Source organism: Prionailurus viverrinus, chromosome A1 (genome assembly GCF_022837055.1).
Source record: "Prionailurus viverrinus isolate Anna chromosome A1, UM_Priviv_1.0, whole genome shotgun sequence".
In the NCBI taxonomy this organism is placed as follows: Eukaryota; Metazoa; Chordata; class Mammalia; order Carnivora; family Felidae; genus Prionailurus; species Prionailurus viverrinus.
Window position 1 is genome coordinate 118,084,360 of NC_062561.1, and position 15,648 is coordinate 118,100,007.

Genomic DNA, 15,648 nt, shown 5'->3' on the forward strand with positions numbered 1-15,648 from the left:
TTACCATTTACCATGCACTTGCTCTAAACCAGATGCTATGCAAAACTCTCCGTGTTGTTCCTCACTGAATCCTGGCATTGCCATGTGACAGACTCCATTAGTCTCACCATTTTACAGATAGAAAATTTGGGACTTCTGAGAGTTAAAGTGACTTGCTCGAGGGCACATAAGTGTTAAAAAAAATTTTTTTTTTAATCCAGATTAGTCTGGGAAGTCCTATGTTTGACCAGGATATCCTACTGACAAAAACCAAACCTGAGTGAAAAGAGCAGGTGTTCTCCAAGAGTGTGTTCTTTGCTCATCCAGCTTCATTTCTCCCTCAGTAATCTCATCCATTCTCCCAGCTACATCTGTTCCTTCTGTGAAAAATATGTGGCCCCCAGTAGGCCCTCAAAATATGGATGGAATTATCTCACCCACAGCTGACAAAAGATTTCGAATATATGTTCCTGGAGGGAACTCTGAGACCCCAGTGCTCAGTTTAGGGCATGGGATATTATTTTCTAAGCTAGAGCACCGACACAGGATCAAAGCATGGAAGGAATGATCCATCTATCACTCTTCTTTCTCATACCGCTGTCTACATCTGCTATACCATTTACCTCACTCTTTATTGGATTATGAACGTCAGGGAAGGGTCCACATTTGTGGCTACTACAGTATCTAGCATCATTCTTCACCAAGACAGTTAAGATACTGAGCAACCACTTGTCAGGCACCATGCTAAGCACTTGACGTTTTATCTCAGTGTATCTTCACCAACTAGCATTACCCTTCCAAACATACAGTTTCCAAAACATCAAGTCATCTTCTACTCCCTCTCTTAAGCTAGTAATTGCTCAGATTTGTCTAACTCTTAACCAGAATGCTCTAAGAACTCCCTATATATGAGTAACATAATCCATGTAGAATTCATACACAGGGCCTAAGATAAGTGTTGAATGAATGTTAACTATGATTTTTATTATATACATCATGACCCCCATTTCTTCTCCTTTCATACATAGGCAGCTAGCAAGAATTAAGAATATTCCCAGGAAGGCAAAAGGTACAAAAAATACCAACTTGGTTTATTGGATAAAAACAGTGGTAAAATGGACATAAAGCCAAAAGTTAGAAAGAGACATTTTTACATCCTCCCCGGACTCAAAACCAAATTTCCCATCATCTGGGGTTAAGATGTTAGAGAGCCAGAAACCCCTAAAATCCCTCACTCTTCACCTGCACTGAAAACAAGGCTTGCTGTAGGGGAAACCAAGAAAGGAGAAAGTCAGAGGCAACTTTACTGCCGTCTAACATCTTCATCCCTGTAAGTCTCTGGGTTGGAGGGAAGCAGGAAAGGAATAAGGGGGCCAAAGTAGCTGGGAACAGCATCTAGGGCCCATTGCCCAAGATGTCCTAGGGGAAGTTATCCTTGTCCCCATCCAATCCCTAATAAGTACCATTGTCAGGCCTTGGGAAATACAGTAAAGGGGATAGTTGGTTCAAAAACCAGGTGTGGTCTCCAAACCCTCCTCCAGCACTGGTAAAGCCCTGAAAGTGACCGTCCAGGGCTGTGGGCACCACATCTTTTCCCTCCTGCCCAAACAAGAGGTAAAATGGAATTCCTTGGGATAGAGCAAGCCCGGCTGCTCTTAAATCTCCACGTCGCTTTCCTTGTCATTGTCATGGTCTCCATCATAGAACTCATTGGGTGCCTCTGGCCTGCAAAGCAAGGGAGAGAGGTCAGGGTCCTATTCCCCAAATTCTCATCTTCCCCCACACAGGCACCCTCTCTGGAGCAACGTCTTAGGCCCCTTTTGTCAAGGAACTACTCCTGTCCTGTTGGCAGAGACTGGTAGCGATCCATTCCATCCATTCTTGTAATCAATAAACATTTACTGAGGGACTACTCTATGCCAGCCACCATCATAAGCCACAGCGATACAGTAGACAATAAGTTCAGTAAAATTTCTGCCTATCCTCAAAACACTTACCAAATAAACAAGACTGACAGTAAATAACAAAGTAAGTAAATAAAGATGATAATTTACCATGGTGGAAAGTGCTCTGAAAAAAAAAAAAAAAAAGAAATAAAGGGATCTGAATGAGAGTGAAGGGGAGGAAAAGGGTAAACTTCAGGAAGAATTATTACAGACAGCTGTTCTAAGGTAAGACTTCAAATCCGAGAAGGAGCTAGCCAGACAAATATCTGTGGAAGCCCATTTTAAGCTGCAAGAAAACCAAGTACAGTGTTATCAGGTGGAGGGTGACTGATGTATTCCAGTAGGAGCACGGAGGCCAGGACAATTGGGAGCAGTGTGCAGGGAGGAGAGTAGTTACAGACAAGACCATGGACATAGGCAAACACCAGCACACAGGACTTTCTAAAGCCCTGGTCAAAGAATGGGGCGTTGTTCTAAGAGCAATGGAAAGGAGAGTGATGAAAGGGATGCGAAAGCAACTCAGTGCCCAGTAAGTACTCAATACCTGTTTCTTTCTTTTTGGAAAACTACTCTCTGAGAGAATATGAGTAACTGAAAACTGAATTACCTTGCCCACACTGATAACTGAGCAAGAAGGGAGAAAGTCGTCAAAGAGAAGCTGGAGAACAAAGTCAGGGAAAGCCCTATCTGCCTGGTAAACAATGTCTCAGTTACCTCTGAGTGCATAAGAGTTAAAGATGTGGGGTCAGAGACTCAGGCTTGACTCTCAGTCCTGATATTTAACTAGCTGTAGGACCTTTGGCAAATTACTTAACCTCTCTGAGCCTCAGATTCCTCCTCAGGTAATTTGAGGATAACCTTTTAGGGTTGTCTGATGACAGCAGAACAATGACATGAAGATACATATGTTTTAATATAAAGCACTTAGGATTGAGTTTGATGCTTAGCAAATCCACAAAAAGTAGTCACTCCTATTACAATTCTGCAAGTGCTATGCAAGCTGGAACTATAGGCATCAAAGAACAGGAACTCAGTGAGTGGTCTCACAGTGAGGTAGGGCTTAGGGCAGGAAGAGGCCTGAGGCTTCTGCTGGCTGTTGAGAGGGGGTAGTATTATACAGAGACTAGGCCCAGACACCAGCCTAGAACCAGAGATGAAAAAGCCAAACTTTGCCAAAAGGAGAAACTTCAAAGCACATTTCTAAGAAAATCAATTCTAGAAGTCAAGCTTCAGAGACCTGGAGAAGTTGACAAGGAGGCGATGCATTCAAAAGGAATCCTTAGGCCAGAGGTTCTGATACCTCCTCAACCAGGAGTGGGAAGAAGAGGGTGTTCATGGAGGAGGAGTAGAGTGGTTCCAAAGGTCCAAGCAGTAAAGCCCAGATCTAAAGGAGAAATCTGAAAGCTGACCTCTAAGTGAAGCAGATTCTGGAAGGGACTGAGAAGGTCATCACACTCAGAGCCAGCTCGAACCTCTAACACTGCGTGGGAGGTGCAGGTAACCAGCTGTGGTTATCCCTCAGTCAAGTAACGATATCTGTTCTCCATTAAGTGCATCTGTTTCTACACTTCTTGTTTCTGCTGTCTTTTCCCTTCATTTTTCAGAAAAACCTATTCTGGGATTTAAAAAAATTTTTAAAAGCTCTAATCTCTTCTTTTCCCTAACTCAATGCACATGTAAATATTTTAATATGTATCTCAGAAAGATAAAGACTTAAAAAAAGACATAATATAATTATCACACCTGAAAAAAATGAACAGAGGAAAGATATCAAAAGGTCTTAGAGAGTATATAAGCAATGACCTGTAGAGCTCTGAACCTGGAAGAAGCATGTAAAATGCTGGGAATATTATAAACTGTTATAGATTTTTTTGGAGGGCAATTTGGCAACAAATATATAAAAAGTTTTAGTGCACACAGCCTACTGAAACAAGCATACAAAAGACGTATATTTGTATAAGGGGGTGCATCACCATATTCTTTGTGATGGTAAAAAAAAAAAAAAGGGAAATAATGTAAATGCCATCAGTGGTACTTAGATTATGCTACACCCACACAATGCAATATTATACAGCTAATAAAATAATGAAGCAGATCAATACATAATCACATGGAAAGATATGCTGTTTTGTTAAAAAAAAAAAAAGGTGTAAATTGTAGAGCAACTTGTATGGAATAATCCAACTTACATTTAAAAACAAAAGATGCACAAACTCTGAGAATGAGTGTGTAGGTGTTTGTGTTCATACATGTATGTTGAGTAGTATACTTATAATCTATTGAAAAAGATCTATCTGAAAAAATAAAAATCAAACTATTAACAGTGGTTACTTGTCAAACTGGTCTGGAACTGTGTGAATGCAAGCTTAACATATTTTGGTGTTGTTTAAAATTTTGACAATAAATTACTTATTTGTGGCATACCCACACACATACACACACACCAAGAGTGTGGAATTGCAACAGACCAAAAAGTAAGTACTAAAGGAGCTAAGCCAGAAGCAATCAAGCTAATGCCTTCCAATTTACTTTTTCCCTCTTAATTTCCCCCATATGCCTGTTGGAAGCCCCTGCTGTCAAATCACTGCCCCAGACCTGCTATAGTTCTCTTCAGGACCCCTCTCCTCTGCATCAGCCTCGTCAGTCCTGTCATAGGTCAGAAGGTCTGCAGGCACATCATGAATCTGGACGCTAGGTGCATGGTTCAGCATCTTCAAGTTTTCAAAGATTGTCTGGCGGATCTGGTCCAGGTACTGATTTGGGATTTGGAATAGAGAGTGAGTGATTCCCAGAGCACCCACACTTCTAGCTACCTTTCACCCATACCATCCTAGTTCTAATCCCTTTCTGAATCCTAGTTCAAGTACCCACCTGATAAATGTCCCTCCTCCCGACCCCAATTGCCTCTACTTGAACCCAGGCTGTCTCCTAGCTGCTAAGAGTTATAGTGACAACTAAGAACTTTCCTCTCTTCTCTGGTTTCTCTGATTTCATCCTGGACCTCTCCTAGGCTCCCCCAACCCTTGTGTTCAGTTTCTCCAAGCTGCTGACCTGGCGTGAGTTCTGATTCTCGATGCGGGTGCTGACATCTGGATGGAGTGTGAAGTCCGGGGCAAAGTACTCGAAGTATTCTAAGCACAGAAAGGGAGATCAGGAGAGAAGGCATGACTTAGACAGAGACAGGCAGGTCCTGAGACTTCCCAACCTATCTCCTTCCCATCCAAACCCCCTGCAAAAGAGCTGTCCAATCTTTTCCCTGCTTAGGAGTTCAGTCTGCAGAGCTCCTAGAGTGTCAAATTTCCAACCTGTAATAATAATAAGAAAAAAATTCTGATCTGCCTTCAAACCAGGCTATCCAGGGGTCTTCTGAGAATGGCTTCCTGCTATGGGGTATCATGGGGTGGTCCTTACCACTATAGGGAAGCTCCTCACTAATGGCCTCTTCTACCAGCAGCGATGTTTCATATGTCCTGAAACCAAACAGCAGAGTGGGCTCAGCTGAGCAAGTGGGCTGAAGGGCCCACCTGGCCATCTCTCAGGGAGCCCCCAACTCACAGTGGACAAGGGGGAGGAAGAAAATCAGGGAGCATGCTCACCAGCAGCGGGCAACATTTCGGACAGTATAGCCACCACCACCTAGCACCAGAAGAGGGATATTGAAGCTCTTGACATATTCGACGCATTCCCTGTTAAAAGGAACCAGGGGAATAGCTGGAGGAAGTTCTCAAAAACTCAAAGTGTACATCTCTAGCTACTGCCTGGAAGGAGCACAAGGGAACTAGAAAATGTTCCATATCTTTTTTCTTTAATTTTTTTTTTTAACATTTATTCATTTTTGAGAGACAGAGAGAGACAGAGCATGACTGGTGGAGGGGCAGAGAGAGAGGAAGACACAGAATCCAAAGCAGGCTGCAGGCTCTGAGCCGTCAGCACAGAGCCCAACGCAGGGCTCAAACTCACGGACTGTGAGATCATGACCTAAGCCGAAGCAGGACACTTAACTGACTGAGCCACCCCAGCGCCCTGAAAAGGTTCCATATCTTGATCTAGGTAATGAAATTCATTGATTTATACTCTTGAGATATGTGTAATGTATTGCATACATATTGTATCTCAATAAAAATTTAAAAAACAAAGTGCACTCCCACCTCCATCCTGCTCAACACCCACCCTGACACCCTACCTGTTAATCAACTATTCTCATTAATGCACCAATAAGTGCTGTCAGTTCTAGCCTCCAAAATAGAACTCCAATCATGTACGTCTCATTGGTCACCTTCTCCGCCTAAACCCAGGCACTGCATCTGCTGCCTGGACGACACCAATGGCTTCCTAGCTGGTCTTCCCACCCCCACTCCTGTCCCCAACCCCCACCCCAATCCTTCCTGCATTCAGCAGTCAGAGCCGTCGCTTTCTCTTTTTATTTTTTTAATTTTTTCTATGTTTATTTATTTTTGAGAGAGACAGAGACAGAGTGCTAGTTGGGGAGGGGCAGAGAGAGAGGGAGACACAGAATCCAAAGCAGACTCCAGGCTCTGAGCTGTCAGCACAGAGCCTGACAGAGGGCTCGAACTCACGAACCGTGAGATCATGACCTGAGCCGAAGTCGGATGCGTAACCGACTGAGCCACCAGGCGCCCCAGAGCAGTCACTTTCAAACCTGAGTTGGATCATGTCACTTCCCTGTTTAAAATCTTCCAGCAGTTTCCCATCATATCTGAAATATAATCCAGACTCCTTACCATGAGGTAAGGGCTCTGTACAACCTTGCCACGGCTGCCTTCACAGGCCTCAAGCCAAACCACCTCCAGCTTGCTCCCTGTGTTCTTGCCTCACTGTTGTGACTTCATCTCCTCTGCTACACCAGCTCTTCCCTGTCTCAGTGCCTCTGCATGGGCCTTTCTTACTGCATAGGAGTGACTCTCCCTATTCTTCCTATGGCCCATTTGCCACCTACCCCCACTTTGTGTATCAAGGCCCAAAGCCACTTGAAAACCTGGGGGCAGGGAAGGAAGGCAAATCTCACCCATGCCCTCGAATGCTGAGGTTGAAGCAGCCTAGACGATCACAGCCCAGAGAGTCAGCTCCACACTGCAAAAAGCAAAACCCCAGGCAGCTGCAGTGAGATAACCGATCAGAACGTCCCAGATGTCCTTCACTTCCTTTCCCTGACCAACACTGGGGCTCTCCTCCTCCCTGCTTTCTTCCCCTAAGCCCAGGCAGAGCCCTCTTGAGGAGGCACTGACAGTATTACCTGGAGCACAATGCACGTGGGTTGGTAGAAGTCCACTACCTGGTTGATAACCGGCTGGAAAAGGTGCTTGTAACCTGGGAGAGGGCCAAAGATGGGCACCTGGCACCCCAAGGGGATGGGGAGACAGGGAACAAAAGGAAAAAGGGGGTTGAGAGAGCATGTAGCCCAGGAAAAGGGGCAACCCAAAGAACCAAATCACTGGTTCTGAACTTCTGAATGGGGTCCCAGACACCTTTGAGTGACTGATGAAAGCTAATGACCCTTTTCCCAAAAAAATGCACCTACACATAACATGTTGCATACAATTTCCGGGGGGTTCATGGTCCCTCTGAAGGCCATTCATCCTTAAGGACACCTGGCCCAATAGCAGACAATACCAGGCAGAAGAGGTTAATTTAAGGAGAGAAAGAAGAGGTCTAACGTGCAGGGAAAAGACTTCAATACTTACTCTGGTCATCAATGCCATCCCGCAAGGGCACATTTAGACAGTAGTAGCGGCCACTCTCTGCTCCAACTTCATACATGTCACCTATAGGGAAGTGGAGAGTAGGGGGTGGGAGCCATCCACAGAGGGCACTCACAACCCAGCTGCTTCAACCCCAACCCGTACCCTGAGGGCCTCTCACTACATCTATGTCCCTCCACCACATACTCCCTAGAGCCACCCCACCTCTCGTGGCTTGCATTCATTCAACAAATAATCTTTGTGGGCCTACTATGAGCCAACCTGTGTACTAGGCACAGGGGATCTAGTAGTAAAAAGAACTAAGAAATGAATGAAATCCCACCAAGCTTATATTCTTGGCAGGTGGGCATGATGAGGAGGGACACAGTAAACAAAACAAAACACCGCAATAAATACAAATAGCAGTGAGTGTTCTAAGAGAAGCAAGCACGAGGATGTGACAGAGTAATGGGGAAGGAGGGATTACTTTTAACTGTGGTGGTCAGGAGAGACTTCTCTGAGGAGAGGCCACGTGAGCCGAGACCTGAAGGTTGAGCAGGAGGCCATCACAGTGAAGAGCTGAAGGAGCAAAGGGGACGGTCATCCCTATTCCCATACCTGTGCCAGGAAAGAAGTAGTTTCCATATTTGTGGAAGGAGACTGTCATGACCCGGTCAGTGAGGTAGAAGGCTTCCTGAACTCCATCACCATGGTGGATGTCAATATCAATGTAGAGCACCCGAGGGTGGTACCTGGGATGACGGCCAAGCCAGGGTCTGAGGTAGAATGGAACTCCAGCAAGAAAACCATCCAACCCACTCCTCCCAAAACAAGGTCTGGAATTAGGAAGAGTCTGCTTCAGCCCAAATCCGCTGAAACCTAATGCCATCCCTAAGGGCAACCCTGGGGCTCCAGCCTGGAGGCAGGGACAGGAGAGGGATGTGCAGAGAAGACTGAAATGTGAGCAGGCAGCAGGGAGTTTCCAGCAACACACAGAGGACGTAGTCTGAGCAAAGCATTATGAACTGTGGAGAAGCTAGTATGGGGGTGGAGGCCGGGGTCAGGGCCAGTGCCATCTGAGAGACCTCCTCACCCACAGGTCTCACAAGTCCCTCCAACTCCTCCCAGGCTACTTACTTGAGCAGCTCCAGGATGCCAATCACAATGTCATTGACATAGCAGAAGCCAGAGGCCTATAGTGAGACAGTGGTCTTACAAAGAGAGGAACGACTCCTCTACCCAGCTGCCCCCTACTGTCATCCTGACCACCTACCTAGGGCAGTCATTGTCTCCCCCATCATCTCCTCACTCACCTCAAATTTCTTGGCATGGTGCAGACCACCAGCCCAGTTAATGGCAATATCACAGATCTGAAAGACAAACACCCAACTCACAGTCCTCCTTGTCCATCCCCAAAGCTGGAAGCTCAGGCTCAGGGTTAAGGCCTTGAGTGAAAGGACCCATAGGAAAGGGAGAACAGGACTCAGGGCCATGGTCACCTTGTTGTTCAGCTGGGTTGCTCCTTGCAGAGATGCGCCTGTGTAACGGGAACAGAACTCAAAGAGCCCGGGAAACACTGGGCTGCAGGGAAGAGAAGCAAGTCAGAGCTCTTTATTTCCAACCAGGTCCTTCCTACACCTCTCCCCTAACTCCAAACCCCTCCAACTTCCATTCTTTAATAACCTTCTCCCCACACCCTATGCACCCAGGTTATGTGCAAATTTATTCAACGAATATTTTGGACCAAACCATGTACCAAGCCCTGTGCAAGTCACTGGATGGAAGTAAAAAAACATTTAACTCTGTCAGGGAGTTCGCATCCTGGCTGGGGAGAAAAGGAGGCAGCTTCTAGGTACTTAAGCAACACACCAAAAAGGAAATAAGTTAAGAGAGAACATAAACTTTGTTATTCTTAAAAGATTCTTTTATGCATATCAGATTTTAACACAACATTCAATAATATTCTTTAGAATCACACATTTTTAAGAAAAAACTGTATTCTCATATACAGTAAGGATAAGGATAACCCACAGAAAGTAATAAGGATAAACTATAGAAAGTCTTTAACAAAGCGTGTGGTACCTAGTACTCCAGAAGTTGATGTTAATTATAATTATTACCTTCTTTTTTTTATAAAAAGGAGAGTCTTAAAACCAGATACAAAACATTATATATTATATGGCTCCATTTATATAACACTCTGGAAAAGGCAAAATATAGGGACAGACCTCAGATCAGTAGTTACCTGGAGCTAAGCTGGAAAGAAGAGACTGACGGTAAGAGTATAAGAGCCCTTTGTGGAATAATAGAAATAATCTATACTTTGATACACACTGTTAAAACTCTCAGAATTACAAGCCTAAAAAGGGTGAGTTTTAGGGGCACATGGGTGGCTCAGTCAGTTAAGCATCTGCCTCTTGATTTCTGCTCAGGTCATGATCTCACAATTTGGGAGACCAAGCCCCATATCAGGCTCTATGCTGACAGCACAGAGACTGCCTGGGATTCTCTCTATTTGCCCCTCCCCTACTCTACCCAAAATAAATAAATAAAAAAATTTTAAAAAGGGTTAATTTTACTGTATGCAAATTTACCTTCATAAACTTGACTTATAAAAAAGGAAAGGATTAAAAGACCCCTCCCTAGTTTTAGTTCTCAAAAGATAATCGTTCAGCTGATACATTTGACTACAAAAAAAAAGAGGTGTAGGGAGTTTTATAATTTCTCAAAGGTTCTGGGAAGAATTAACAATTGATACCTAGAAAACTAAGCAAATGAAAAAACAATGTGATTATTGACTCCTGGAAAAACAAAAAGGTGTACAAATAGAAAAATTAAATCATACTATACTATCTGGCTCTCTAGTAAGTGAATTTTTCAAAGTTATAATGATGTAAACATAGAATACTTATTTAATAAAAATAGTGATATATTGTGAAGGTGGAAGGGAAGGGGAAGCCAGGGTGATGGTATGAGGAGACTAAATGCTCATTTCCCATACTAAGAGCTTAATAGAAAACACTTTAAGTTGTAAAGTGAAAAAATAGCAATACAAGCACATTACAACAGGCAGTATAATATGGTAGCACGATTTAAGAGACAAATTCTGGAGCCAGATTACCTAGGTTCAAACTTTGACTCTTCAACACTTGGTAATGATCACATTGGACAAGCTATTTAAAGTTTCTGGGCCTAAGGAGCCTGGGTGGCTCAGTCCATTAAGTACCCAACTCTTGATTTCATTTCAGTTCAGGTTCATGATCTCACACTCTCTGTCTCCCTCAATCTCTGCCCCTCCCCCACACATGTAGGCTCTGGCTCTTTCCTCTCTAAACTAATTAATTATTAATTAAATTTAAATAAATAAAGTTTCTGTGCCTAAGTGTCCTCATCTGTAAAAAGGAGACAATAGCAGACCCTGGTTCACAGAGATTGATGAGATTAAATGAGCTAATGCCTGTGAAGCATTTAGGATAGTACACAAATGCCCTGACACAAAGAGGGCATTACTTAAGTATTAGAGATTATTAGGAACAGTAGTAGATTAATATCAGTGCTTTGAAATCCAAAGGTAAATATCAGAAGAAATAGCTAAGGACCTGAAAGTGGCTGCCACTGGGGAGAGGGATTTTTTGGGTGGGAGGGATAGATCTGGGACTGTTTTGTTTTTTTTTTTTTCCATTAAAAGCTTTGCAGTATAATTGGGTTTTTTATAGTACATTAATTTGAAAGCCATCAAAATTAATTAATTCCCAATTAATTAAAAGGGAAAATCCCTGATTCTCATCTGAAATACACACATAGGTGTGAGTGTAGCTTAAGTTTGACAGCACAACCGAGGCAGTGCAAAGGGCCCAGTGGTAGGTAGTATTCCCTAACTGCACAGAGAGCAGTTACAGAGCCCCAGCTGTGGCCTGAGGGTGACTGCATTCTGACACCTGTAAAGTTAGCTCAGAACCAACAGCAGCAGCAATAAAAAAATACCAAGGAAGCTCCCAAGACAGCATGCGATCAAACACCAAAAGACGAGGGCAGTGTGTACAGGACAGAACTTTGTGCCTCGTGTGGTCAAGAAAGTCTTCATGGTATGAAACTTCATGGTGGTGTGAAGACCAGGAAGGCCTTGGAGAGGTTGAAAGAGGAGCAAAGGGCATTCCAGAAAGGAATCCAATGCAAGCAGGGACATGAGGGTAAGCCTGGGAAGGTGGTCAATGCCAGCCTAAGGACTTGGTTTCCATCTTCCAGCCCAGAGTGCTTCCACTGGCAACACCTTTCGGGGAACACTGAAGTGTTTGAAAACCTGGGCTTTGGATCTGAATCCTGCCACTTTCACTGACCAGTTTTGTGACTCGGGCTAGTTACGTAAATCTCCTCAAATTTTGGTATCCTTATGCCTAACTTAAAAGGACTACAACATCTCACTGTTGACGTGAGAATTAAGTGGATGTACCAGCAAACCTGAGCATAGCAGAGTAAGCACTCAATAAACAGTAGCTGTTGTAGGAAACTACAGATCAACAGCCTGGTTTCCTCAAGAAATAAATTCAAAGTAGAGAAGGAAACACTACAGATTAAAAGTCTTAAGAAATGTTATCAACCAAATACAATCAACTGCAAGAAAGAAAAGTTTAGGAGACAGTTGGAGAAATCTGAATACTGACTGCATATATGATGATATTGAGGAATTACTGCTAATTTTTTAGGAGTGATAATCACAATGTGTATGGGGGGGGGGGTTGTTCTCTTTTGTTTTTAATTTTTAGAGTTAGGGAGAGACAGCAGGAGTTGAGGCAGAGAGAGAATCTTAAGCAGCCTCCATGCTCAGTGACGAGCCCGGCATGGGGCTTGATCCCAAGACCCTGGGATCATGACCTGAGCTAATAACAAGAGTTGGATGCTCAACTGACTGAGCCACCCATACACTCAAGCATGTACAGTTCTTTTTTAAGAATATCATTTGGAGATACACAATAAAGTATTTACATGTCGTTTCAAAAATGTTAGGTTTGCTTTAAAATGATCTTCAATGCAGATGAAGTAAGATTGGTCATTTGTTTATAAGTGTTGCAGATGGTGATGGATATAGGGGAGTTTACAGTACTATTCTTTCGAAATGTTTGAAATTTTTCTAATAAAAAGTTTAAAAATAAATTGAGTAATGGTAACTGTTATGACTATTACATTTTCATGAATATATACAAGAATGCAAGCAAGGATCATGGCTTATCTTTGTTATCCACTCCCTTCCCCAAAGGACCTAACTCTGAGTCTTCTTTGTATGAAAAGCTCAATGTAAACCTCTCTCAGGGTAAATCACTCTCTTACTTTTAAAACTTTGATAATTTCTGTCTACTCTAAGGGTAAGAGCCTCAATTAATAATAGGGCTATTTACCATTTAAGGTTCTAAGCATCTCTTTAGCCTTGATTCCGATCACTCTTTCCTTCATAAAATGTGGTTGACCTTTTTTGTTTCTCAAATGAGTGGCATACCACACTTGCACAAACCCTCAGCACAGATTGTCCCTGATACCCAATGACATTCCTGCCTCAACTTGTGTCCTCCCAACCACCTTTCACCTAATTACTTCCTATTCTTTCTTCAGATCTCCTTAACCTCCATTACTTCCCCTAGAAAGCCTCCACTGACAACCCCATACCCATGACAGGTAATTCTCCCAAGTATACACTCTCACAGTTGGCCATGTACCTCTCCTTCACAGGACTTAGCACAGGGCCTGGCCTAGGGCAAACAACCAATAAATATTTGTTGAAAAAAACCAAATGAGTAAATGATGAGTCACTGACAAATAGGACCCCTTTCATATGTTCCCACTGCTGCCAGGAGACCTCATTCAAGCATTCTCCTTCAAATGGGTGGCATTAAAAACCCCAGGCCTCCCCTCACCAGTCATCGCCCACGTTGAAGGCATTAAGGCTCTTGGTGAAGCCTTGCATATTGGTGGGGCTGACTCTCTGCAAGAAGTCGATGTAGTCCTCAGAGTGAAAGCGGCACATGTCATGCTGGGAAGCCTGGTACGGCTTGAAGACCTCGGGACGGAAAACAAGGTGAACGGAGGTAAGGTCAGTCCCATTCATTGGGCTGAGACTGCCCACACTGAACCCAGCCCCGCGGAGTGTCCAAAAGCACACACAGCAGTGGTCCTATCACTGCTGCAATCCTTGCTATTATATGAAACAAACATCAGTAAAGATGAGAGGCTCTGATTAGCCAGGTGGGGTACTATGATCAAACCTTCTAAAGACCAGTGGGCTTGCCTTCTTCCCACTTCCAGCCCAATCTTTCCCACCTTCTCAACCTTGAGCCCTGATCCATTGCACTTTTCCTTGGACCTCCTAGTTTTGATTCTTTCCATACTCATCTCCTCCCCTTGGCTCTGATGCCATCCTTTCTCTCCTTGGAGTTCTTAATTCACACAGTTCTTTAGAAACTAGGCTAGAACAAAAAGTTTCTCTCCCCAGAAAATGCACACAGGTACATACCAGCAAACAATTTCAAAGGATTCATAGAATCATGCACTAACATCACCTCAGTCTTTTCTATAACCATTTCACTTTTCTGTGCCTCAGCACAAACAGTGGGCAACACTCATTCATACTGTTGTCCAATTCCCCTTGTGACCCAAGAGGGCTAAACTTAACTGCTATAATCGCCTATCACAACTATAAAATCCAAGCTGGGGATTATCTGTCCCCATGTGCATATCTGGGAGATGGGAGCAATTAAGTAGAACTGTGTGGGGGTATTCTAAGTTCATAAGGAAATACCCACGACATCTCTTCTCTTTCACACACACATAGGTATTTGCGCACAGGCCTGCGGAGTCCTCCCTGGAGCTCTAGCTCCTTAGAGGCACAGAGAGGTTGCTGAGAAGGGGGGTGGGAACCGGTGGGAACACTTCACATCCAGATACAGTGATCCAGCCCCCTCTCTCTTTCTTGAAGCCACAGCACTGCCCACACCCTAAGATGCTGAAAAGGAAAACATCTGCCTTTAAACCAGCCCCACTCCACCCTAACCATAGGCCAGAGGTTGGTCCACTTGAGGTCAAAGGTTAGCGATCTAAGATGAAGAAGTAACTCCCATTAAGTCGGTGGATCCACCCACCAACACTACACACAAGGCGGGTGTTCCTGACTCCTGAAATCCAGCCTCCGCCCCATCCCAAGGGTAGGTCGCACCCCGTGCTTTCAGTGCAGCCCACCTATCCTAGGGCCGCCCAGCTCGCCCCCACCCTCAAAACCCAACAGCGATGTTGGGACTCACGATCATCTTCTTATAGAGACCGTAGTGCAGGACCAGACTATGGGTCAATGCCAAGCGATGGGGCTTCATAGGGTGCCCTGCCCCTGGGGGTGGGAAAAGAGTTCGTCAGTACCCTTCTCTGGAGTTGTAGTCCCCCCGCCTCGTAACTTCCGCGTCCCGAAACCCCTCGCGTACCACCTTGTTCCCTCACCGTAGTGGAAGTTGCCCACGTCAGGGTCGTAGAAATAGGCCACGGTCTTGGCCATGGTGCCGGCGGGACCAGGCCCCGTGCCTCCGCCGCCCGCCCGGCTGCCTGCCCCACCCCCGCTCGTACGTGCTGCGCAAGCACGCAGCCTGCCTCTGCGGAACCGGGAAATCCAGGCCCCGCCTCCCGACCACGCCCCCTGCGGAGTTCCTCCCCTCGCTTGGCTCGCCCTTCTAGGTTCTGGAGCTTGAGCTTCTGGACTTTGCGGAGGACGCGTAGCATCGGTCCTAGGATGCTAGGGTCATTTCCTTCCGGGCGGGGGCCAACTCCTCGGGAAGCTGAGCCATCTCGTCCAGCCACCTGCCCCAAACGGGGCTCAGGCCGTGGTCACCAGTCTAGGAGACTCCGGAGAACCAGCCACGCTGTCCCTCTTGGGTGGAGAAAGCCAGCTTTCCCCGGCCCACTGGGAAGATTCCTGACTATCCACTCGGCTGAGGCATCTGAGGGCCGGAGCCGCGCCCGGCGTGCGGGATAGACCCGTGAAGAGCACTCTC

At 45.0% G+C, this 15,648-nt stretch overlaps 1 protein-coding gene across 3 annotated transcripts; it reads right to left on the reverse strand.

Annotated features, from left to right (window-relative positions):
* Positions 1 to 1,049: 1,049 nt before the first annotated feature.
* Positions 1,050 to 15,513, reverse strand: HDAC3 (histone deacetylase 3). Of its 3 annotated transcripts, none has more exons than XM_047866759.1 (15): positions 15,085 to 15,513; positions 14,911 to 14,993; positions 13,531 to 13,673; positions 9,124 to 9,205; positions 8,938 to 8,994; positions 8,762 to 8,817; positions 8,243 to 8,376; positions 7,628 to 7,708; positions 7,180 to 7,253; positions 6,952 to 7,016; positions 5,522 to 5,611; positions 5,337 to 5,395; positions 4,977 to 5,056; positions 4,521 to 4,678; positions 1,050 to 1,704 (listed from the first exon to the last, which is right to left on the reverse strand). In XM_047866759.1, exons 1-15 carry the CDS (start codon positions 15,374 to 15,376, stop codon positions 1,635 to 1,637), a joined length of 1,524 nt encoding a protein of 507 aa, XP_047722715.1. In that variant the 5' UTR covers positions 15,377 to 15,513; the 3' UTR covers positions 1,050 to 1,634. The 3 variants fall into 3 exon arrangements, with proteins under 3 accessions (XP_047722715.1, XP_047722629.1, XP_047722541.1); XM_047866673.1 differs by having other exon boundaries at positions 15,101 to 15,250; XM_047866585.1 differs by having other exon boundaries at positions 8,938 to 9,205; positions 15,101 to 15,251.
* Positions 15,514 to 15,648: the final 135 nt, after the last annotated feature.